Genomic DNA, 27,986 nt, shown 5'->3' on the forward strand with positions numbered 1-27,986 from the left:
ATTTCCATAATATTATAGGAACCATAAATATATTATTATGGTAACAATTACCACATATATAGTAACCATTACCATATATATTATAGGAATCGTTACTATAATTTTATGGTAATGGTTACCATAATTCTTTTACATGCGATATGGGAACTGTTGCCATAATGATGGGAATTGTTCCCATATTTATGGGAACTTTTCCCAGAAAGTATGGGCCTATATCCCATAATTCCAAGTAATCACTACCGTAACGGTATGGGATGATATTTCATAAACGTACTACGAACGGTTACTATAAATTTCTCTCCATATACTGTAACAAATTTGCGGAGTGAATGCAGGTTAAATTTGGAGTGAATGCGGATTTACATAAAATCCGTATTTCCTCCCAATTTTTTACGTTTATTAAAATTATTTTACAAAAAAATTTTACAGTGAAAAATATAATAAATTGAATTTTTTTAATTATAAGCTTAAATTTTATTGAATCGTGGCATTAAAAAATCGACAGTTTTTACGGTTGTTTTTGAGTTAAAGTTTGCGATAAGAACTTATTTTTACTAACTATTAATTACGCCATTAATTACGACGTAATTTTTTTTTGTCGATTTTATTCCACTAATATTTCTTGTTTTTAAACTATTATTAATTTATCGTAATCTAAGTGCGTTTTAGCTATAAATTCTCACTTAAATTTCTATATAACGATTTAAAAACATACATGTATTGTTATTAATAAAATTTTATATTTTGTCTCGAATTCATAAATCACATTCTAAAAAAATTATATTTTAATCTCGTAATAGTTACCATATATTATGGTAATGCTTACTGCATGGTAATGGGCATGCCCTACTGAGACCCAATAAGGTCCAGATATATACTCTGGGTAATCATACACTAATTTCTAGTCGGGTAAAAGGGCTTATAATTTAAGCTATAGGGTAATGATACCGTCTTTGGCCACTTTAGTGCCAGTTTTGAACACTTGAAAAATTTTAATGAAATAATTTGTAAAAGTCGCAGTGAATTACCGTACGATGGACGGTGTGGCTCAATAAGTTATAGATCAAATTGAACGGAATATAGTATAGTGCCGGATAGCTCAACTGGTAGAGCACTCGGCGCGATACCGAATTGGTCTGGGTTCGATTCCCAGTTCGGGCTTTCTATATTTTTCTCAATTCATCTATAAATTGTCTTATTGAGGAGGTTAATTGTAAGTTTAGGTTTCACTATATTTAAAAAATTGGTAATCAACTTTCAAAATGTGTTCAAGGATACTTTTATTACACTATTAAAGTAAAAATTTTATTTAATACCTTTTCATTAATTAAAATGAAGTATTAAATGGCCACAAATGGAACTCCTACCTGAGCCTTTACAGCTTTTAAAATTTTTTTTTTCTAATTTTTAGCTGTAAAATAAGTCAACAAAACTACTAGCATTAAAAAAAAATTTTACGCGCTTTTGGGTTGAAGAAACTTTTTTTTTTGGAATTAGTAACGTGATATGTTTGGACTTATTTTAGTTATTAATTTACATTTTTTAATTTTATTTGAATACAATATAAAAAAAAAACTATATCATTATTCAATACAACAATGAAAATTCAATTGCGCCAATACCTATATGTAATATTGTATATGTATATTATATATAAAAAGAGATGAAGATAAAAGTAACTGACGGCATCCGATGACGCGGGTGGGCACCTTGACCACGCGCAAACACACATCGGTGCAATGCTCGAGAACATATGCATGCCTGCTGATTATTCATCGCCTCCATTCGTTATATTTATACGCTTTTGTTTACACGATTTAGTTGCGCACATGTCTGAATATGAGTACTTTGAGTATCCAACATAAATCATTATATTTAATTAAAACATTTATTTTAAATAACAATAATTTATATAATTCATACCATTATTAATAAATTTATTTAAATATTTTCTTTGTTACTCAAGTTGAATATAAATAGACCAATGATGGTAGAAAAGTATCTTACTGTGTCTAGTGATAAAATAACTAGGTAAATTGCGTAAAGATAATTATAGTGCATGTAAGAACGATAAAAATAAGAATTTGTTCATGTAAAAAATTTATACAAATATTAATAATTTTTCTAAGACTGAATTTTATAAATTTGAGATCTACACGGAAAGAAATTTATGGTAACAATTACAATATATTATGGAAATGGTTCCCATAATGCATGGTAACCGGTTTTTTTGAAATCTTGATTATAGGAACGGCACCGATATATATTATAGTTATCATTGCTATAATATTATGGTAATGGTTACCATATAATATGGTAATCATTACCATAATATATGATAACCATTACCATAATATATAGTTACCATTCCTAAAATATGTGGTAACCATTACCATAATATTATAGTAAACGTTATCATAATATATGGTAATGATTACCAGAATACATGGTAATGATTACCAGAATACATGGTAATGATTACCAGAATACATGGTAATGATGACCAGAATACATGGTAATGATTACCATAATATATGGTAACCATTACCATAATATATAGTAATGGTTACCATAATATCATAGTAACGATTACTATAATATTATGGTAATCATTACCATAATTCTTTCACATGCGATATGGGAACTGTTACCATAATGATGGGAATTTTTCCCATACTTATGGGAACTTTTCCCCGAAAGTATGGGCCAATATCCCATAATTCCAAGTAATCATTACCATAACGGTATGGGATGATATTTCATAAACGTACTAGGAACGGTCACCATAAATTTCCCTCCGTGTACTTACACGGAGAGAAATGTCAAGTAAATATGCCTATGCAGCATAGTAATAATTACATTACTCTATAGTTTGTATAAGCAGTCACATAATAGCGGTGTGGCACAAACTATAGAATAATGTAATTATTACTATGTTGCATCGGCATATTTACTTGACATTTCTCTCCGTGTACTGCACATGAATTGATTTAAGTTTCGTTTCAAAAAAAAATTGAGAGATACAAATATAGTTTTATTTAAAACTTAAAATTTGTTCATTATATTTTATGGCAGTTAAGTTAAAACCGACAACGTAATTTGGTCATAATGTTTAACCTTTAAAAAATATTCATTTCCGCTGCTTATAAAATTATTTATTTTCTATATTTATTTATTATATAAAAATTTTTTTGTCACGAAAAATAAATTTGACTCGAAGTAGTGCGCGCGCATGTAATTTTAAAAAGTATTCTATTTTACTACCCTTGCAATTTAATTTTTTTCAAAATTTCACAAATTCTATACGTATTTATTTTTGTTTTTTTTTTCTGACCTCATCTAATTTCTTAATTTGATATTTTTTTCAACATGAGCAGTAAGCGGACTTTTTTAAAAATAATAGAACATTCATTCAAAGTTCATGTCTATGAAGAAAAAAATAATAAAAATTCTTGTACTAAAAAATTTAATTAAATCAAGTATCTAAACAAACTTTAACGTATTTTTCGCAGCAAGATGACGTCACCGTCTGACGATTTAAATGCTCTTCCGAAATTAAAAACCTGTTTTTTACCTGTTGAAAATATAGGTATGATAATCGTGAATTAAAACAAATCAATTTATTAAACAAACGAAAAATTATTTTTATTATAGAATGTGCGCTTAAAGATGTGTCTTTACTCTTGAGAGATTTAGCTTAGCCTCTTTTTCTTTTAATATTATTTAACAGTAAGGCCTAATAACCCTTGTAAGAAAAAAAAAAGTTTTTACGACGGGGTCTGTTTTGGCAGAATATTGAGCTGCCGTGCCCCGGATCACGTCTTGACCGAAGAGTTAATTTTTCTATCAAATTTGTTCGAGTTCGCTAATGATTTTATTTTTATTCAAATTCAAAAAACTTCAAGCAGTATATATTATGATTTTATATTATTTTTAAATTTCACATATATTATACTGCCGTGCTTAGGAAAAGGGCAATAACTTCACTTACTGCTTTTCTATTTAACTAATGTTGAAATAGTATTGGTAAGATAGAAAGGCAGTAAATTAACTTACTGCCCTTTTCCTAAGCACGGTAGTATAATTATAAGATAAATAACAAATGGTACTTTATAACCTCCGGTTTTTATGCATAGCTTAACAGCCTAGTGGTTAAGAGACTTGTCTAGTAGCCGTGAAGGACCAGGTTCGAGACCCAGCGAATGCGCTAGAAATTATTTTCATCGGTCTACTCCATTTCTCTGTATTCAAATTTACCTCCTTATGTTACAATCACGCACATGTCTACCGATATAATTTTTGTTATGATCTTGGCACAATACTGGCACTCGATATTGGGCCAGTACTTAGATGCAGTCTGGGCACATTACTGGCATTCAATATTGGGCCACGATAAGGTGTCAAGCCTGGCATGAAATTATCATCTCAATACTCAAACAAACTTGGATCAGGCTTGAATTTGCAGCTTGGCCCAGAATTGATAAGTTTTGGGCCGAGTCTCGACAAAGCCAGGGCCTGTTATCATTTCCTACAAGAGTACTTGGGCCTCAATCCATCGTCAACCCAAGTAGCTAAGATCATAAAATTCAGTCTATACTTATTAACTTCTCTTCGAGTAAATGTATATTTTGAATTCAATACATAAAGTCATGTAGAGCAAGTGTGCGCTGTGGGCGAGTGTGCGCCAGACCATTCATTTCGGACTGAAATGCATGGGTTTGCTCAAACTTACCCTCTGCGTACACCTGCCCCACAGAACTCTAATACACTCTGCAACTTAAAATATAAGATTCTTTACGTTGTTCGAAATAATATTTCGAACAGAATATTTGATCAAATAATATATTGAAGTAACAATAAAATTTTGTATAAAAAATCCAACATTACCTCTATCGTAGGAGAATACGTATTTAAACACGAGGTGAAAATATAAAGTGCATTGCATTAACAAGATTATTTAAATTTATTCTATTGTACTTGATTTTAAATCAATCATCAATTGAAAGTTATCTTAAGAAGGTTCGACCGAAACTAGTGAGTCAAAGTTGTGTTTTAATTTTTTCGTTTGCTAAATTCTCCTAATAGTTATAAAAATTCATTATTTTAATTTATAATAACATAACGAATTCATAAATTAATATTTATTACTTATTTAATTAAAGAAAGTAATGAAATTACTTGGTTATTTTTGACTCATATGATTTAATAAAAAGATTTGGCAACAGCGCGTTCTAACTTCTTACACATCGATATTCAAATTAGAGCGGGAAAAATTTATTTCTAATCTCGTCTCTCTTATTAATGTATTTCTATCTTTGTTTTTTCTCTCAGCTGCTTCCGCGACGTTGCCAAACCCTCAATAATATGTATCTCTGTCGATAAACGAGATTAAATAATAAAGTTTAACTTGAATTATTTAAATAATTACAACGGTAGCACTATATTGTTAAAATCTTATCATATTCTAAAAATACTCAAGTTTATGGCATGTGGTTTTTTATTTCTGAAACTTTGGAGGTTAATAATGAAAAAAATCGAATAAGTCATGACGGAAGCTTGTCCGCCATAAGAGTCTGTGTACAAGAACTTTAAAAACGTCATTTTTAAATCTTTTTTTCTAAAAAACTAGAAGGTGGATCATATTCAAATTTTGAGAATACATAGATGAAGTACTTCTTTACATGTATACTAAGTTTCAAATCTTAAAGTTGGAAAATCCTTTTTACATTAGATTCGGTCGAACCTTGTTTTATTATTTCCTTTTTCGTCTTTTAATAAAATAAATTTGATAGGAAAAAAAAGTTACAAGTCAGTTCGTTTAATCTTATCAAATAAAAATAATAAATGAAAATTCAGCAAGTATACGTGAGACTTAAGATAAAATAATGAATTATAAATATTATCTTAGTATTCAAGTCGGATAGGATTACATCGAGTTTGAAGAAAACATAAAAATATTAAACTTTTCCAACCTTTCTTATAATCTTATAATATTATATATACTATATATTAATATCAAAATTATATTACTAATGAGTTTCTTGTCTATATTTAAATATGGATTTTTATCGACACTTAAATTATAATTAAATAATAAAATGTATTTTTTACTGTTTATTATTTAAATTTAAAAAAAGTGTCTTTTTTGATATTAAAATGATCTCAAGACAATGAAAATAATCAATATGACCCTGACTAGAGGGCATGGCAGTGTATACTCTTAAGCTTCGCGGCGCGTGTAATTCATGTCCTATATGCACTTTATACATATATATGTAATATGCCACGTGTAAGACTCAGTACTTGCATTAGGTCACTCGTATCAACTCGTTTAAGGTCACAAGGTTGAAACACAAGGGTTTTCTTATTTATATATAAATCCATCGATTCAAATCGTTGACCTTTCGCAGGCATGTAAACTACTAAATATATTTCCATTAAAATTTTTGATTATTTACAATTATTATTTAAATAAAAATGTAGACCCGCATGAAAAAAAATTTATATCCTAAAATTATACTGAATAATATAACACAGTTTATATTACAATATAATTATTTATATAAGAAGTCATATATATTAAAATAACTATTTTTTTTCCGTTTTAATTATATAATTATATATTTTCAAAATATACAAATATAATACATAATATTATATGTTGGCATATATTCAAGCTATATGAACTCCATATATTGAAAATTATATTGTAAACATAAGTAATTTTATAATGTTAATATATAAGCTAATATATGATCGACTTATAAAATTTTAAGTCTAAAAAGTTTATTCCAAGCCTATATCATGTTTTGAACCTAAAAAAGTTTAATTCAGTTTTTTATAGTCAGAGTCGTAGGTTGACATCCCCTGATTGAAACGCACACTTACATATAAACATCTATGGTCAGATCTACTTAATATGTACTGAGATATCTATTCTTTCTTCATTAATCTGTACCTTTATTTTCTTTCCTGAATTAAACTGATAAATTGAATGTTCATTTTGCCGATTGAAAAAATATTTATATTATATATTTTTAAGTATATTATCCAATATATAATGCGATATGTTGGAAAAGTATAATGAAAATTATTTTTTTTTATAACAGTTACTATACTTTAAAATGTATGTCTCGATTATATTTCGTTATATTGTAATTTATAACCGGCAAATTATATTTTGAAAATATACAATGCTCTATAATAAAATATATGTTTTCTTTTATAGTTTATGTTATAAGAAAAAATATACTTTCAAGTTATATGAACATTATATTCAAACATACATAAATTTTTGCCGTTTTATATAATTATATATTTTCGTATATAAAATAAAAATATACTTTTTTTTCATGCGGGTATGTTTATTTATTAACTAATAATAAAAAAAAATATATTGTGGTTTTATATGTGATGTGACTAAAAACGGATGTAAAGTCATTAATCATAAATCTTGTATTCTCATATTTATTTGTTGCATTTCCGTTTTATTTGGATACAATAAATAAAAATGTCACAATATAATATATACCATCGATATTAATTTATAGCAATAAAAATAAATTTTTGCACTGATAAATTGCCGCATTTTTTTTTTTTTTTTTTTTTTTTTATATATAAAATTTAAAAACAAGAATATTTTGATGACCGCAATAAATGTGAATAAAAGTTTTTATAATTTATGTTTAGACCAATAAATCGATGAAATTAATTCAAATATTTATTTTTGATAAAACTTCAGTATAATCGATATATTTTAAGTTGATTTTTATGGCAGATTAAAAAAAAAATCAAACATATCGCAGTGAAACAAAATAAACAACTTTTCAATGGTTTTGAAAACCGTAAATTTTTTTTTTTATATTTAGAATATTGTGATCTATAAAATTCCGAATTTCCTATAAGAATTTAAATCCTATCGGATATTTATGTATAAATATATATTTTTTTCTTTTTTTCATTTAACGTTAACTATAAAATTAAAAAGAAAATTTGATATCGCTTCAAATTTACTGTTAGCCAAAAATATGTGGATCTGTACTTTTGCATAATTACCATCTATATATATGTATAAATGTATATGTAATGTCAAATATATGAAAAAAGATCAGAACACTGATTTTTTTAAGAGCTTGAAATTAAAATGGAAATAACTAGAAAGTTATGCGGAATTTGAAAAAACTTTAGCAGAGATAATTCGTAGAGAATAAAATTGTCTACAAAAAGATTTTATGACATTTTGTGATGTCTCACAGTTTCGCTGGAAAAGTGGAAAGATCTCGAAATTTACTGGAAATTTGACTTCAAGCTCCAATAACTTTTGAACAGATAAATTTATCAAAGAATGATAAGAAACTTTTTTTTTAGAGCGTTTCATTCCTTACAAAAATATATCCTGAGCTCATCTGTACAATGAGCCATTGCCGAGGTATAGAATTTCAAACTTAAAATTTTTTGTTCCCGTCATTTAAATGGGAAATCAAAAATCACGAAGAGGCTCAATATTAATATGAAGCGCTCAAACTTTGTCAGAATCTTTTTCTCATCATCGTGAACAATATTTTCACGGCAACTAAAGAAAAAAAAATTAGTTTTTTTTTTGGCCCTCCCTGATGTATATTCAAGGTTGAAGTTGAGTCAAAACTTCAATAAAGTTGAATAACTTTTAAAGGAGTGAATTTAGCAAAAAATGTTAAGAGACCTTTTTTGTAGAGCATTAAATTTCCTTCAAGAATATCTATCTTGACTAAAAAAAATTTTAATATTTCTAGTAGTTACAAAAATCCAAAATAGAAACAAAGAATTTAAAAAACAAATCAATGTTTAAAGCTCGGTTACAAGGAAACGGCTCGTTTTACGTCAATTTACTAAGAGAGACTTTTTGTAGGGAGTTCAATTTCCTTTAAGAATATCCATTGCTCAAATTTTTCAGATAGACGATTTACGAGTTTTGGGTAAAAAATGAAATTTCTGTCAAAAAACTAAGTCGTAACGATACACCTCTTAATATCAATATTAAGGGCTCAAATTTGCACAATCATTTTTTTTGGTCATCAGGAATAATATTTCCACAGTATCGAAAAAAAAATAGTCAATTTTTTTGGCCCAGTCTAAAATATATGTATAAATATAATAAAAAATAATGATATCAGCAAGAGATTTGGGTTAATAAACCATAATGTAGCTAAATAAAATCATCTTATTTATATAATCTAAACATAACTGACTACACATATATATACACATATAAATATATATATATATATATATATATACATGCAATTATTTATTAAAGTGACTTTACTTGTTCTTCAGTCTAGTAATTTATTGTTGTCAATGTTAAGTAACCAAATAAAATTAATATAACTTATCCTCGCGGCCAAGGACACTATTGTTATATATAATAAATATATAAATATATATATATATATTCACAAGTAATATGATATACAACGATATATTAATTTTTATCTACACGCAATTGTATACTAGATATTATTAATAATTAAAAAAAAAAGCAATTAAATTGCATGCGAATTGAAAATATAAAAATTTCCAAGATAATTTTTCTTCATATTTAAATTACTGAAGAATTTAAGAAACGATAATTAATTAAAAGTGAATGTAGATAAGAAAATAAGGTAGTAGAAGACTATAAATTAAATATTTGCTTGTGAATATAATAAATGAGTGTGTTAAGAGATAAGGATGTAGCGTGACCTTCGTTTTACATAAACATAGCTAAGTATTGAATTGTATGTCTATGTAATTGTTGAGAGACATGTCTGTGGTCACAATACACACTATTATGTATTATACGTTATTACATTACGCTAATGCACTACAATACTCAAGTACTGTAGAGTTTATTAAAACGGTCAATCCACCGATTGATAACTTTGACTGGTTATACTCGTAAGTTAATAACAATTCAATAGTCGACCTTCACTCTTTGCTTTTTGCTTTGTTATTCATTTTTATTTCCATATTATTAAGTTTTAATAATATGACGTTTGAGTTTTATGGATGAAATACAAGAAATATATTTTATTATCAGTGTGATAATTTAATTAAACAAATTCATTAATATTACATATACATATTTATAAAAAAATGAATATAAGGACCCGGGAAAAAAAACTTGATTTTGGCGTAATTTTTAAAATTGAAAATAAATCGAGACAAAAACCAAATCAAGTTTAAGTTCTTTTTTTGAATAAATGAAAAACATATTTTAAGATATGAAAACACATTTGGTTTTGACTAAGTCGTCTTACTTACTACCGATTTACAGCAACTAAGTAAAATCCAAGTCAATGTGACTTTAATTTAACTTGAATTTAAGTCAAATCCGAGTCAACGTTGTCTTGAATTTGACTTAATTGACTTCAACTTGAGTCAAATCCAAGCCAATATGACTTTGATTCAACTTAGTTGACTCAGTCGACTCAAATTTAAGTCAAATTCAAGTCAAGGCTGTCTTGAATTTGACTTAATTGACTTAAATTTGAGTCAAATTCAAGTCAATGTTGTCTTGGATTTGACTCAGTTGACAAATTTGAGTCAAATCCAAGTCAACGTTGTCATGAATTTGACTTAATTGACTTCAACTTGAGTCAAATCCAAGCCAATGTGACTTTGATTCAACTTAGTTGACTCAGTCGATTCAAATTTAAGTCAAATTCAAGTCAAGGTTGTCTTGAATTTGACTTAATTGACTTAAATTTGAGTCAAATTCAAGTCAATGTTGTCTTGGATTTGACTCAGTTGACAAATTTGAGTTAAATCCAAGTCAACGTTGTCATGAATTTGACTTAAGTGACTTCAACTTGAATCAAATCCAAGCCAATGTGACTTTGATTCAACTTAGTTGACTCAGTCGACTCAAATTTCAGTCAAATTCAAGTCAACGTTGCCTTGGATTTGACTCAGTTGACAAATTCAAGTCAAATCCAAGTCAGCGTTATCTTGGATTCGACTTAATTGATTTGGATTTGACTCAAATCTAAGCCAATGTGACTTTACTTTGACTTAGTTGACTAAAATTTAACTCAAACCCAAGTCAACATTCTCATGGATTCAAGTGACGTAATTATTCAAAATGTACCCGGGTCGAAAAATTTGATCTGATTTTAGTCTAACTGGACGGTATTTGGACTACTTGGTCTGTTATTGAACTTCTATTAAATTTTTAATCTGTTTTTGATCTATCTGGTCCGAAGCATTTGATCTAATTTTAGTCTAATTGGATTATTTGATCTGTTTTTCATCTTTTATAAAAATTTTAAACTGTTTTTGATCTGTTGTTTTAAAAAACAATTGCGTTACGGGCAGACAAAACTAGATTCATTCTTGAACTTTAAAAAATTTTAGTTCTGAAAATTTGCAAGGACTAAACTAGATTAAATCCTGGACTTGTAATATTTTTATTTATGGGCAATATTTATAAAAAATATATTAAGTTACAGAATTGATTATGTTTTTTTTACTATTTATTTAGTGTCTTTTGTTTAAAACTGTCGGCAGTTAATGAAAGTTTGACAGCTTTATGTTTTAGTTGTCTTGACTGAATATTTATAGTATTGAATAAAAGTAATAAAATAACTCTTAAAATGTCAAGAAATTTTCCTTATTTATTGGATAAAATGGAAAATATTTTGGCATTAGAAACCATCAAAATTCTTGTGACATCTTATTACGGAAGCGCATTAGCATGTTTCAAATATCAAGAAAATTAAAATAAATTTATGAATCTATATTATTATTATTATTTATATGTGTAAAAAGTCCTGTTTTTTATCTAAAAATGATTACAAACAGACTAAAAATACTTGAATTTATCGTTTACTTTAAAACAGATCTAATTTTTTGACCCGGGTAATTAGAAAAGTAAAATTCGAAAATTCGGTCAATACTGCCCACCCTTAACTGATTCAAAATAAAAATCAAATGAGATAATTATTAGAGCCGATGGTAAATCAACTAATGAACTATAAATTTATCCATTTTCTGTTTTTAGAGTAAAAATATAAGTAAATTACGTACAGGTGTTACCACGAGCCCAATGTTGAGCCTGTGTACCCTGGATTATAGCCGTCACCGACATCATAGGTTTCTCTTTCTTCATCATCTTGATGCTCAACCGGTTTTACTTTTGTAAGAAGAATTGTATATTTATATAATTATTATTATTGTTATTGTTAACAATTCACTCTGTTACAATGCACAAATCCCACAACTTCCGGAAATTCAAACCCACGAATTTTCAAAAAATCATATTTTGATTCAAACTATCACTCATTTTAAATTCTCGTATTATTAATTTAAACTAAACGTAATAATTTGGTTGCAATTTTGGTTTCGTTCACTCAATCACATAACGCGAATCTTTGGTACTCGGTAATTATAAATTCAAATTCAAATTTAAATTTAAATTTAACTCCGCAATTTCGAACCTTGAAAAAAATGGTAATTTTATATTTTTATCTCGTTTTTTTTTTGATAAAAAAAATAGATACGCGCAAAATAAAAATAAGAATAATAATGATGATAAAATTAAAAGTATTTTATTAAATGATTAATCCGACATAAATACTGATAACTTATCCGCGCCTGGATTAGACAACACAACGACCGATCCCAGTCGAATAAAAAATAAAATAAAGAGTTGACATTGATACTAATTTAACAGCTGTAAGTTCAAGGTCAAGTGCTCCGTTTGAAGCTAATCTCGTCTCACTCGAGTACGATGAATTCGTTGATAACGCGAACTGTCTGACAACACGCGAGATAATAAATATATATTTATATACACATTTATCTATATATTAACATGTATAAATACATATATACATATATATATATGTAAAGAAAATGTATATCATATATCCTAACTCAATGTCGTATCGTAACGTTCTGCTAAAATCCGGAGACAGTTTATTCGACCTCGATGCTACAGAGCGCGCGAGACAACTGCGCAAAAGTCGAGACGCATCGTCTGAATTTGGCAGTGAATAAAACATGCAGACTTAACATTCACTTTCAAAATAATATCATCATTAAATAAAAAAAAAAAAAAAAAAATTCGAACAATTTTTTTTTTTCGAATTTTCAAACTCAAATTTATCAATTAATTCAGCGAAAAATTAATTAACGTAATTGGAATTAAATGATTTTTTTGCGCAAAAATTTTTTTGATATTTAATGAATTTTTTAAACGAGATAAAAATAATTAAGAATGTAAACAGCAATAAAATAATTAACGCGACGTCAATTGCTTACCGACAAATAAAACACCGAGTGAGTACACGTAATACGCGACGTGTTAAAGGCAACTGAGCGATCGGCGGGACACCGCACATGTACATGAGCAAGAGCAGTAAAAATGTATAGACGATGGAGATAGAGTGTAAGAGAGGATAACAAAAAAAATTGTTTAAAAAAAACGAGGACGAGAATGGACGAGAGAGTTGGCGAGATAAAGACCGCGTATTTGAGATCCGCACGGGCTTACAATGTTAATGGAAAAAAAATAAAGAAAATGGATAGAGGGGATGAATATCGCGATAAAAAAGGAGAAAGAGAGAGAGAAAAAGGGAAGGATGCAAGCTCGGGTGGGGCGAGCTTATTTCGCGGGCGCGCGCGCGCAAATACGAGTCAAGTTCTAGTGCATGCAATTCTCGTCACACTCATATCAACGTAACACTTCTATACATTGCATTACACTACACTATTTACTGGTACTGGTGTAGTGTAGTCTAGTGAAACGGGAGAACTCGCTCCACTGATGATGGCCTTCGCGATCAAGGTCACTACTGAGATGACACGGAAACTGGGTACTGATACAGTTAATTTATTATTTTTTTTACTGTTTTTTCGAATAATTATTTTATATATTTTTGCTTGCAGTATGATTTTTTTTTGAAGATATATAGGGGTGGGGGAACAAAGTGGGGTAGGGAGGGTACCTTCAAAATGTTATAAATGTAATTGAACATTATTTTGAACTTTTTCAAAAATCGAAAGTGTGTCGAAAAATGTTGATGACTTGTTTTGTAATAAAAACTATTAAAAATTTTTTTTTCTACACGGCAAAAATACAGTTTGATAGTAAAAGTAATTTTTGAACTCGAAAGTATAAAAACTGCAGCTCATAGTGAAATTATTAATTGATATTGTGAAAAGTTAATTGAGCTGCAATTTTTGTACTTTCGAGTTCAAAAATTGTTTTTAATTAAAACTGTAATTTTTCAGGTATTCTTTTTTCCGTGAAGAAAAAAATGGCTGACCAAGTTATATATCACTATATATAATATGTGAGGTGTATGAAAATTGATGGTGCTATTTTATATTATTTGAGGACCAGGATTTTTGCTTTTATTTAAAAATAACAATTAATAATTAATGGTGTCAAATTTTGGAATTACAGTGGAAATATTGGCCATATAAAAAAATTTTTTCAATAAAAGTTGTAGGAAATTTTATTTTCTAGAGAAAATGTCTCTTATGATTTTTTTATACGATCAGTATTTTAACCGTAATTTTAAAATTAAGATTTTCATAATTAAAAAAATTTTGAATCACTCATTATGAATCTTAATTTTCGAATTACGGTGAAAATATTGGCCGTATAAAAAAATTTTTTCAATAAAAGTTGTAGGAAATTTTATTTTCTAGAGAAAATGTCTCTTATGATTTTTTTATACGACCAATATTTTCACCGTAATTTCAAAATTGAGATTTTCATAATTAACAAAAATTTGAATAATTCAATATGAGTCTCAATTTCGAATTACGGTGAAAATATTGGTCGTATCAAAAAATCATAAGAGACATTTTCTCTAGAAAATAAAATTTCCTACAACTTTTATTTAAAAAATTTTTTTATACGGCCAATATTTTTACTGTAATTCCGAAATTTGACACCATTCATTTCGAAGTTAAGGCAAAAATCTTGTCCCTAATTATTATTATTAATATTTATTTATTTGGCTATGAAGTCTAGGCTTCTTGCAGCCATCCATATATGATCCAATATAATACAATAGTATAATACAGTATAGTATAAAATTATCATTTAATATCATTCATTACAATATCATCCATTACAAATTAGCTGGTAGTACTTAAAAAATGTTCAAAACACGATACACGGAATTCTTTAAATGTTATGACTATATATAACTATATATGCTCCATATATGGTCATATGTGATTCGTTTTCCCCGGGTGACTAATTATTAAGCCTACAGAATTAAATAAAAATTTTAATCCGCGTAATTGGTGAAAAGATGACATATCACTTGGTTTAGATAAAACAAAGAAAAAAATGAATATGACTAATAGTAATAATATATATCTGATCGTATAAATCTTATCATTCGATTTATAAGTTTTTAATAATATTAATTCAATAGTCGTGTTTAATCACTTAGATCATTGACTATATTTTTTAATCTCGAAATTTTGAAATATTTCTAAGTCCCACAACTTGAAAATTTTCCAAGTTCTATTTTGAGTTGCATAAAATTTTTCTCGCATAATTTTGTTTAAAAAAAAAAGTATTATGGCCGAAAATAGGCCGATTGAATGACTGGCCAAATATCGGCCAATTTTCGGTCTTTCAATTTTCGTATCTTTCAATAACATTTTACGGTTTCGGCATGATTTCGGTCAAATTTAGTCTTGTCGGCTAAATATTTCGACCCAAGCTTCCTTTGCACCCCATAATTATGCGAAATATAATTTTTCTTTAAAGAAATTGCTTATAAAAAAATTTAATTTGATGTCCAGAAATTTTTTTTTTTTACTTTCTTTAAGGGCTACCCCATTTTGCCCACAAAAAATGAAAATTTTTTCTATTCACTTTGAATATCAGTAAAAAAAAAAAATGTGTACCTGAAGATTGGAACGTTTTCTGCACAACGAAAAAAAAAATTGGAAAGTAAAAAATCTACGGGATGACTAGATTTCAGAAATTTTTCGCATACATATGCTAGTATGTCAGCCGAAAATCTTCGGCCAGCCCCAACTTCTGGAACTACCCCTTAAGTAGTCAAATTACATGAATTTTTTTCGTTTTCGTTGCGCGATAAACGTTCTAATCTTAGGTACATAAAAAAATAACGTATTTGAGCTCCCGAAAACTTACTAATTCCTTAAGTGCCTTATTTTGCCCCCCCCCCCCTTTCCCCTGTACATTACTGTTTGAAAACGATACAATATTAATGATTGATTAAATGAATTTTATAAATATAAATTAATTTTTTGTCCTTGAGAAAATTCAGTTACTGATAAGCAGGCGATAAAAAAAAATTTTATAAAATTTTAATAACAACCAATTTCATACACTTGCAATTGGCTGCAGATAAAAAAATATTTATTTAATTTAAACATAAATTGTTTATATTTTACATTACTCTTATTTTAGATCAGAGAATAAAACAAATAATTTTTTATGTTTTTCAAAAATATTATTTTTATGTGCTGCGTTATCGACTCTTTTATATTTTTATTCGAAACTAAAATTTTTATTGGATATCATAACATTAATTTACTCGCAATCTTTACTGATAACTTAAAATAAATTAATGACTTAATTTCCAATAACATTTTTATTTAACACGTGATCGATATTAATTATATTAGACATTAATTGCTTTGTTATGTTTTTATAATTGGGCTATTAAATATCACTTATGGTACAAAACTTAAATTTCGTAATAAAACAATTAAAAATTATAAGAATAGACGTAAAAATGAAGTTAATTTATTAAAAATGCAAGTTGTTGTCAAGGTCGCCGCATGTCAGCCTCAAAAATAGGAGTATGCTGAAAGATATATCCTTGAATAAATGTATCAAAACATCACCATAGATAAGTTTTTAAATTCTTAATATAGATTGTAAAAATAAATTATACATGTCGTTATTATTATTATTGTAAATATTTAAAATAGCGACTGATGCTAAATAGACATGATTATATATTCACATTTACATTTAGTTATTTCCTTTTTTTTTTTTTTTTTGTTATTTATTTTTAAAATAGATACGTGAGTGAAATGAGAAAAGGTTAACTGGACTCGACAATATTCCGTTTTAAATTCTTTGATCTTGACTCAGTAACTGGTTTCTCTCTCGTTCAGATCCCCACACAGTGAATGACGATAAAAATAAACAAATAAAACGTAAAGGATAAAAAAAAAGTAAAATGGATACAGTGAGAAAGTAAATTAAATAAATAAAAAAAAATAACAAGGGCAGGAGAACGTTTAAATTGTCGAGAGTCGAGACTTTTATGGTTCCTGGTGTTTTATTCCTACGAATAAAATACATATCTTGCTTAACAACTTGCATTTGGGATTACTTTAAACAATGTCTTAATGTTCTCTTTCATGTAATCCTTAATTTTATTGCGCAATTATAAAAAACATCTTCAATTTTTTTATTACTATTTTGTTTTGTGTATTTAAATACAAATATTTATGATAGTGATCTCAATAAACTTAAAAAAACAGATTTAATGTGTGAAAAAAGGTTGCGCCAAATATGCGTCTTCAGATTTGCCAAAATAATTTTTATTGTAAAAAGAATAATTTAAATGTTAATTTGAGTTGTCAAGTATTTGAGAATTATGATAGTAATTATAATATTTTAAATAGAGTAAAACTATTAACATGATTTTTATTGGCATACGCAAAGAACTACAGTAAAGATTACTCAAAAATTTGAGATAATGGTGGGACAGTTAGATATTCTGAAGAATAATACTATTTGATTCAGTAATTTTTAATAGGATTTTATTAAAATATACTTTAGAAGATAACATTTTTTGCAACACCTGCTATGAAAGTTCAATTTCCGAGCGCTGTACGGTAAGAAATATTTTGCGGATATCACTATGCCAGTATGGGCGTCAACGCCATACTGTATGGTATCAAAGATTTTTATAGGTTATAAAATTGTATGTATAGATGATTAAACCATTGCGGGAATAGTACCATTGGCAATAGTTGGCGCGGACGCCGCAATGTCAGTATGGCCGTCAGGCCCATACTGCGTTGCCGTATCCACAATGCTTCTAGCCGATAAACCTAGTCTAACGACATCTATATAGTTTTGGTGGTAATACGATAGTATACATCGATTGACGCGCCAGAAATTATGGCGGGAAAAACTAGTAGCATTGTGCCCTCGGCATTGTAGTATGGGTCTCAGGGCCATGCTGTTCCGCCGTGCCTGCTATGCATACGTGTGAGCAATACAATAGCTCCAGTACTATACAGTATAGAAAATAACGCCATACTTCTGGGACTTGTTACAATACAGTGGAGTCTCTCTAACTTTGACTGAGACGAATCCAAAATTCCAGGAATTGAAATTTTAGAAGTACCCCTTCTTTTCACTAGAAGGCGTGGCTTACAAAAAATGTGAGTCAGTCGAAACGACCCACGAGTTTTTACATTTTAAAGGTTAGGTTTTCCCAAAATTAATATGTCAATTTTATTGTTGTTGAACTTCTTAAGTAGGAAATCAATTTTTCCAGTGAAACTCATTTTTCATCAAGTAACAAGTTTTTTTTTTTAATGATTTTTACAATAGTAAAGCTTATCCTATAATAAAATTTGAAAATGAAATATATGTGAAGGCAAACTATTCGTAACGTGATTGGTCGAAAGCAAAAAAATATATACAAACGACACGAAAATATACATTAAAATAAACATATGAAAAACGACACGCGCGCGCTCGCGCGCGTAACGCGTACGCTAGTTTAACTTAAATGTTTATTTACGTACACGAATTTAGGGTTAGAATACTCAGTTAACGCGCTTCACCTTTGCGCATGTACAGTTGAGTGACAGAGTAGGGAAACACTCCCCCTGCTGTCAAAGGGGAAATGAAGGGAAGTCAAAGTTACAGAACGAAAAAGTTATAGAGACTCTACTGTACTGTCTTGGAATATTTCACATACTATTTTAGTATCTGTCTTGAAACCATACCAACATAGTGGTGAATGCTATGCATTTCTTACTGTGTAAGCCGTGTCGAAAGCGCCAAATATATTCAGCCTTGTCTATACATTTTACTTAACGCACTTGTGCGCTAAGTAGCCTATAACTTTACAGTTTTAACTTTACTATACTAACGTAGTAATAAGATGTCACGATCAGTGACTTTATTTGATTTTGTTCTCTATAACTAACGACGTGATTGTACTTGAAGCGAGTGAAACGCCACCACACGCTGCGACAACGCATTACTTTTTTCGCTCATGTGATATGTATCGTATACGATAGAAACAATATTCTTGAAAAATTCGAATTAAAATAAAATTTTGATGTTTTACTTCTCGAAAATTGAACTTTCATAGCAGGATTTGCAAAAGACAATGTATCCTACAGGTGGACTAAGAAGCGAACATGACAATCATGATCACACCGTTCTTTTTAAGGTTATGATCCATTGCCATATGAGGACTCGTGTGGTTGTCGCTTACTCACCTACGGTTCGTAGCGACCACCACATTTGTCCTCACGTCAATACATCACAAGCCTTACGCTCATGTCGCGACAACATGATTGTCAAATGGCACAAACTACTAATTTTTTGTTCAAGATTTAAAATCCACGGAATTTTTTTACTTTCCTCAAGAAAATCTCGATTTCTATTCCATATCCTCAAAAATTCTTGGCTCGAAAAAAATTTCGTTAAGCCAAATAATTTATTTTTCTGTGTAATATCATAAGGTTTCGGTCTTAAATGATAAAGAATAAAATGGTTTATTTAAATTATTATCTAGCATCATTGTGCCGAAGTTTTTATCGTTTTTTTAATAATAAAGTACTTTAAAAATTTAACGTATCCTTTATCTTGTAAAGAGACATAGTAGTCTCCCGCATTATTTATAGGGACGTATACTTGGCGCGAGACACTACCGTCTTTTTATGATCCTATTATAGATTAAAAATTATTATTATTATAGTACGATAAGTAATAGATAAGTTAAAGGTTCTGATTTTAATTTTACAATACATTGATGCAATTATAGTACCGTGACCCTGAGAAAAATAGCAATACACTTGAGTGCGTACTCACGATGCATAAATATATTTATCTATGTATAGATATAAGTATAAGTATACAATAAATTTATCTTGAGATATATTACATTAAACGTAAATCATTATTCCGACAAAAAATAATGTCATATTAAAATATATAGTTACATAAATATATAATAAATATAAATGCGGTATAAATAAAATGAATGTCTTGATTTTCAATTTATCTGATAAATTGAATTGATATTAAATATAATTGTCAAGTTTAATTTAGACGTTAATATTTAAGTAAAAGCGCCGGTCTTTTTATGGCCTAAACAATATAATGGAGTAAAAAAAGTAAAAGAAGTAGATGAGAATAAAAACAAAAAAAAGGTTTGCGTGCAGCTGGCAAAAATGGTTGAGTTTGAGGCATATTGCGTGTTTTTATTGTTATTATACAATATATATTTAAAGTTGAAACTCTAATTTTCTAAAGAATCGAGCCAATCAACCGTTTTGTCTGACCAAATACCAAAGGGCTGTAACTTTTTTTAGCCTTTAGGTGCAGTCATCCACTTCCTCATGAACAGGACAGTTGCTGTTTTAAAAAACCGTTTTTGAATATTTAAGTATTATGATATATCTATCTGCACAATAGTATACAATACGTCGACAATTATTTGGCGAAATAATGATAAGTTAATAATTTTTTATGATTGACATGTTGAGTCTGTTGACTTGTTTACTCATTTTTAACAAAAGTGATGAATAATTGTAAATAACGACAACAAATTTTATACAAGATATAAAATTATCTGACATAAGGTTGATGTCAACGGGCTATCAATTATTTAAAACGAAGAAAATAAAAAAATATTTTTCAGTTTTTATCTCTATTTATAGTAGCGATAGTTTTTTTTTTTTTTTTTTTTTTTAAGACTTATTCATTAAAAATTTGTATGTACGATGATAAAGGATTCAACTTAAACTGTTTTCTAAGGAAAAATAAATTATATATTTTAAAAGAGGAGACTTTTATTAATTGAAAATATTCAAGTTTTTTTAAAACATATTTCCTGTAAAAAAAAAATTTCATTATGAACTTTTAGACGTCATTGATATTTTGATACAAATATGAGTTTTATTATGAATTTATCTCGACAACTTTTAATGAGGACTAGAAATATATGTGAAATTTATATATTAGAATACTGAGAGAAAAAAAAGATATTTTTAAAGAAGAAACTTCTTAGTTAATTAAAGTATTTTATTTGCTGACAATACTAAGCAAAAAATTTTATTTTGTCAAAAAAATATTAGTGGACATGCCTTTTTTTATCTAATGTTATGCAGATTAGTTTTGTACCTTAACAAACATTTTTTTTGTAAGTAAATAATTTTACCCAACCCAAGATTCGAACCCAGACCGATCGAGACTTATGACCTACGTCTTAGCGCGCTCAGCCACGGTGGCTTTTGGAAATCATGTTTAGAATAAACTCTTAAGTTATTCATCAATGTCTGTCATCTTAAATATTAATTTACACAACTGAATAATAAAATTTAAATATTTAATAGTTTATAGAAGTAGCTCGCGAAAAAATTGGTATATTTTATATTTTTATCAATACCAATGAGAAATTTCATTTTGTTATAAAAACAAATTTTTTTCTTAGTGCAATAATTTTTTTCTAATTTTTAATTATATCTTTCTTCAATTTCTTTTTTTTTTAACCAAATAATTGCTTCATTGAAATTTTTAATTGTAATAAATTTGAGAACGTATCAACTAAATTGAATAAATATTTGCTTGCCAAGTAATTCATGCTTCTAGAAATTTATTACTAAAGTGAGCAATAGTTTCCTTAAAATAAAAACTCAATTTAATTTTCCAAAAAACTACTTTTTTTGAGTATTTATGGAAACAAGAAAATTACTTTAATTTAATTTTTTTTCTCAGTGAATTTATGATAAAAAACTCTAATTTTTTTCTGTAATTTTAAACGTGTTTTAAAATAGAGCAGGTGTATTAATTTCATCTGTTTTCTACTAGAAAATAATGAATAAATTATCAGAAATACGACAATTATAAATCGTCAAGATGAATGCATGATAAAACTACTATTTTTTTTTAAATATCAATTTCCTAGTGAAATTCATAAAATAAACTTTTCTTACAGGAAGTAATTAAAATAATCCCAGTGTGTGATTCGGCAGAGTGGATAACAGATCAGACTTTGAATTCAAAAGGCTCGGGTTCGAGTCCACGACTCGGCGGGAATTCAAATAATTAAAAAAATATTTTTTTTAAATATAAAAAAATACCTGCTAGCCTCTTAACAATATTTATGAACGTATTATCACAAATCACTTATAAAACATAAACACTCGATCATAATGCAGTATATAGTATGCAGTATATATATCTTCAATAAGTATATACACACGAGTATATGTATGCATCAAAGGAATTACATACACAGTAAATAACGCATGTGGTTATGAATAATGTTTAGCTCGCTCATGAGGAAGATTAATCAGATAGGTGTGGGCGAGTCCCTGCAGCAGCATCAACTGTCCAAGGACAGATATCACTGCTCGTGTGACAATCGCACACGCACACTATTTATTGTCATTATCGTTACATCGTTAATCAGTTAAATATGATAAATAAATAACTATAGCATAAACAAACCCCTTCATATATAAATATACATATATAGCTTTCAAATATATTATATAAGAATGTCACGTAATTTTATACTTTTACTTGAAAAATGAATCATTTAAAAATAATAAAATTTAACATTTTCTTTTACTTAGAAATACATAAATTCTTTAGTCGTAAATGTATATCATTATTTGTAATGTATGACCCATTTTAAACACCATAGTTCAAACAGCGAATGGTTTTTTTTTGCTTAACTAGAGAAATGGGTTAGTAGGTTGATGTCAGGTCATATATATCGGTCACGGCAGACACTTTAACATTGACCTATATTCATATATATGTACATACATATATATTTCCACCTCATTGTGTCAAGGAAATTTAATAGAAGATAACTATTTTTATTATTTAAATAAAATAAAAATAATAATAATTAATTTTAAGTGACAGTAATAATTTAATAGAGACAAAAATACTATACGTGATTACATGATTAGTAGTATTAAATATAATTAATTCATAAATTGAATAGCCTTTGTCATTTAATAGCAATATGATAAATAGGTCATTAACTAATGGTGTAATTTTTTTTTTAGGCATTTACATATTTTTTGTTTTATAAATCACTGACACGTGTTATTGACTGGATTCGATTGGTAATCTTGTCGAGTACAACAATAAGAGAAATAGTAATAATGATATAATATATAATAATATTATTAATTTACATATGACAGAATCGTAATGTAAAAGCAAAAGCTGCGCTGAGTATATGTGCATGAATCTATTACAGCAGCCTTGAGTAATTCTATACACGTGGATGTATATATGTATGTTAACTTATAATATGTTTATTTATATATGAATAGATACATTAAAGAGGAAATAATTCTGATTATCATCTATCAATTTACAGTTATTTTATGTTTATTAATAAAATTTTATTTATTTATTACTTTTTTTTTTAATGGCTAAGTGTCATGGTACAAAATATTGTGTACCTGTGTTAAAAACAGTCTGTGTTAAATTTTTAGTGTTGATTATTTTGTGTTAAATCAACGCATTTTAATTTAACATTTTGAATCGATCTGCTATTTAACACTTTAAAAGTGTTACTAACCAGTACTTGTGATTGAGTGGATAACACTCTTGTCTTCGAACTCAAGTACTGGTCAGGCTCAGGTTCGAATCCCACAGAGAGCAAATGAATTATTTTTCACAAGTTGATATAATGTATTGACGTGTGGGATTCGTTCCATATAACCGCCAGACTGCCACCTGTCTGCAATCTTACCCACTACAGTCGACTCTGTCTGAAGGTTCCACGTCGGGACAGGACCATTGCCTAAAGGTTCCCTCCCCACCATCAGCACTTCCCCTACAATATATTCCCCTCGAGCGCCGAGGCGCCTGCTAAAACGAACACATTGCGCAGTAAACATAACCTCAAAAAAACGTGCATTTAAAGTTAGTGCTCGAAAACTGAATTGTGATTCGTCATTCGAAAAAGCGGGTGGGGGAATATCCGGGAACCTTTAAGCAATGTATCCTGGAACCTATAGACAGCGGGATCCTTTAGGCAGAGAACCTTTAGACAGAGTCGACTGTAAAAACACTTCGTGATTGCAAAAAAAAAATGGAAACAGAAATAGGAACAGATAGCTAATAATGATCTATATGGAATAGAAAAAGAAAAAAGATGGCCAGAAAACATAGTCCGAAAAAGTTTAGAGTAGTTTGTTGGAAATATATATATAATATTTACCGTACGATGGACAGTGTGGCTCAATAAGTTATAGATCAAATTGAATGGAATATGCTATTGGCAGGGTGCGGAGTATAGGGTGAGGACAATCGAATCGATTGTAGCGCCTGCAGTGGACGAAATACGCGTTAAATCGCACTTGTCTTGTGAATAGTTAAATGAAAGCAGTGTTAAAAAATAAGAACAAGTAGTTGTTGTGTAGTTAATTGCAAAAATACTGACAGAAATAGCAATTGCAAGTTTTATACATCTCCATCCATGATGTTCATATTTGGCTAAAAATTATTACGGAGAATTTTTTAAATTACAAATTTTTAACTCAAAGTATTTTTAATTATTGAGTTTTAAAATTTAAAATTACGAATAATTGAAATCACTTTAATTTCTTTACTTAATGCAAATTAATAATTTTAACTTTGAAAAAATTATAGTTATAATTATTTTAACTCATTTGTTATTATGACTATTATTGTTGTTATTATTATTATTACAAGCTAACCTTATGTCGTTCAAAATAATATTTATTTTGTATTTATTAAAATTTTGTATACATATTTTTTTCAGTACAATCTACTCTATATTTTTCCACCTTTCAAATGTGGTATCACACATATATTTCGCAATCTTTAAAAATTTTAATTATTTGTTTATAAAAACTTTCCGTATTCTCTCTGTGCTTTTTGAGGATGATTTAATGCGGTCGACAGATGTCGTTTTTGTCGCGCACCCTGCCAATAGTGCCGGATAGCTCAACTGGTAGAGCACTCGGCGCGATACCGAATTGGACTGGGTTCGATTCCCAGTTCGGGCTATCTATATTTTTCTCAATTTATCTATAAATTGTCTTATTGAGAAGGTTTGCATGTTTAGGTTTCCACTATATTTAAATGGTATTGAATTAACTTCTCGTATTACCCGAATTTTGTATTGAAATTTTAAAACAAATTTTGTGTTCAAATTTAACACCAATAGTCTAGGTTAAAAATTAACACAAATATTGTACGGACCATTTTTAACACATACAGTATGTTGATTTTAACACAATATTTTTTACTGTATAGAATTGTAATATAAATAAATTATATCAAATTTTCTATATTATTCGCATAATATATGAATCTTTGGAAAACCATTTGTTTATATTTATCTTACTCGATATATCAGAGTTGAGTTGACAAGTTTGCATTGAATTATGTACATGAAAAAAGATAAATCTATTGAAATGTTAATCTTAACACCTGGAGATTAAATCTAGGTTAATGATTACAATATTAATCGATAGTATTTTCGGATTTGATCGATCCCGTTGTACTGAGGTAAGCTTTTTATAACTTTAGACTGAGCTATATAAATTTAAAGGAACAATACTTTTAGTGACATTTAAAAAATTTTTATTTTACTCTATTTTTAAATTTTATGTTTCTGACGATCAGTAAAAATATTTAATCAAATAAAATAAATATCCAATTTCGCGCCCTTGGTCAAAAATATTTTTAGCGTTAATGGAATTATTCATTAAAATTAAAAAGAAAAATTCTACTGTTTGCTTCAATGGTAAATAATTCAAGAATTTAAATGTGAATGAATATATATTTTTAGAAATTATTTTTCAAAGAAAACTTTTAAAATGAATGATTGTAGGGTTACTGCGTAAATTGTGATTCGTAAGTGTTATTTAAGTTTAAAAAATATGATTTAACGTAAGAAGGTTTTATCTGTAGTAAAGAATAAAATAAAAACGAATTGCAGCTAAACATAGCAGAGTTAAAATTTTAAATACAGTAGAAAGATTTGACCATGAAGTTATGTAACAAGAGTTGTATATAAAGTGACCAGCAAAAATTTCATTATTTAAAAAAAAATTCGAATCATTCCCGCGTAAAAAAAATTGTTGAAAAAGTGTTGACTAATTCAAACTTCAAAACGTGATACAATGACACACTTTTTTCAAACAATTTTCAAACTTTAGAAAACACAAAGAAAAAAACAATTGGACTTAATATTGTAAATTAATGTTTTTAGACTCTGTTGTAAACTTTTTTTGATTCTTCATTAAAAGATCTAGGTTTCATAATCTTTTTAAGTGCAAAATACGTTCAGAAAAAGCTGATTTTCAACTCTTTCTGAACAGTCTATTGAGCGCATGAATAATATCAGAATATTTGTTGATTTTTCTCTTAAATTGAATTCGTTGTTGTGTTACGTTTTGAAGTTTAGAATAGTCAATGCTTATTCAACAATTATTTTCTACGCGGGAAACTTTGTATCTATATCTATAAAATTTTAGGTATTTTTTTGAACGTCCATTACGCAAAAACTACTGAATGTTTTGACACGAAATTTTCACTATAAACTTCTGCGTATTTCAAAGAAGGATTATAGCTATATATTGTTATTATTTTGATGATAAAAACTATATTCTTTTTAAATTTCATTTCAATAAATTTTATCTATTATCGATCGCTCTTTTTTTGCAAATACCCGACCCCCTTCGATTTGGCTGAAAATTTTTTCTATTTTTTTACTCGATCAAAAACGTTTCTCAGAATTTTGTCAAATTTTTTTACCCAACCAAAAAAAAATTATGAATTTAAAAAAAAATGCTTTTTTTTCAATGAGCTGTAACTTTTTCAAAAATTGACTTATCAGGACGGTTTTTTTCTCCAATATTGCCGTTTTCAAATGTAGTTTTTGAAGAAAATTAGAGAAAAATTATTTAATTATGTTAAAGAAATTTTCCCATTAATATAAAGTACATATTTTATATTACTAATCATTTGTTATTACCCCGCGCAGCGGGCGGGATCTGCTAGTAATAGTTAAAATTTTTACATATATTTATACTTGTTGAATTTGCATATAAGAGTGTTTATTTTAATATATAATCAATTTTTTTAAATTCACTCCAATGACATTTTAATCACAAAAGAAACTTGTATATTTCCATTAGGAGTAAAATATATCAATATTTAAAATATAATCAAATAATTTAAAAAATAGTAGTTTTAAAAATTTCTAATAATCGAAAAAAAATTTATTTTGATTCCTTTACTGTTTTAATGATAGAATAGATTTAAATTTGAGTTAAAAATTTAATATTAGATTTTATAATAAATATGAATAATTTAAATATGACCTAAATAATATTTTTACTTTTAAAACTAGATCAATTATTTAACGTACTAATTATGCATGGAATTAATTAATTTATAAATAAAAAAACTTTTTATATCATATGAGACATTGTCGGTTACATGGTAATCCTGCAATTATAAAAACTAAGTCATTGAAGTAAAGAAATTTAATTGAAGAATAAAAAATCCAATTAATTTATTTCTTGTGATTCTTCGCCGGCTGATTACGTGTGCAAGTAAAAATTATTTAAGTAATATCTAAATATTAGTTTTAGAGGCTGGCATGTTACCTTGACAGACCAAAGTTACTAAGGTTGATTGTATTAACAAAAAAAAAAGTAACTTATAATTTATACTGCGAATTACTATA

At 27.9% G+C, this 27,986-nt stretch overlaps 1 protein-coding gene across 5 annotated transcripts in view; it reads right to left on the reverse strand.

Moving 5' to 3' along the window:
• Nucleotides 1-27,986, reverse strand: part of LOC130675269 (retinoic acid receptor RXR) — a 51,314-nt gene that overhangs the window by 19,043 nt on the left and 4,285 nt on the right. For 3 of the 5 annotated variants that reach the window (XM_057480819.1, XM_057480818.1, XM_057480815.1), the window contains exons 1-2: nt 13,282-13,417; nt 12,046-12,455 (exon numbers count right to left, since the gene is read on the reverse strand). The exons of 1 other annotated variant lie outside the window; for it this stretch is intronic. In XM_057480819.1, the coding sequence (XP_057336802.1) occupies nt 12,046-12,130 (85 nt within the window). In that variant the 5' untranslated portion in view covers nt 12,131-12,455; nt 13,282-13,417. Of the gene's footprint in view, nt 1-12,045; nt 13,049-13,281; nt 13,418-27,986 lie in introns of those variants that run through there. One more of the 5 variants, XM_057480816.1, reaches the window with a different exon arrangement.

Source organism: Microplitis mediator, chromosome 10, assembly GCF_029852145.1.
Source record: "Microplitis mediator isolate UGA2020A chromosome 10, iyMicMedi2.1, whole genome shotgun sequence".
In the NCBI taxonomy this organism is placed as follows: domain Eukaryota; kingdom Metazoa; phylum Arthropoda; class Insecta; order Hymenoptera; family Braconidae; genus Microplitis; species Microplitis mediator.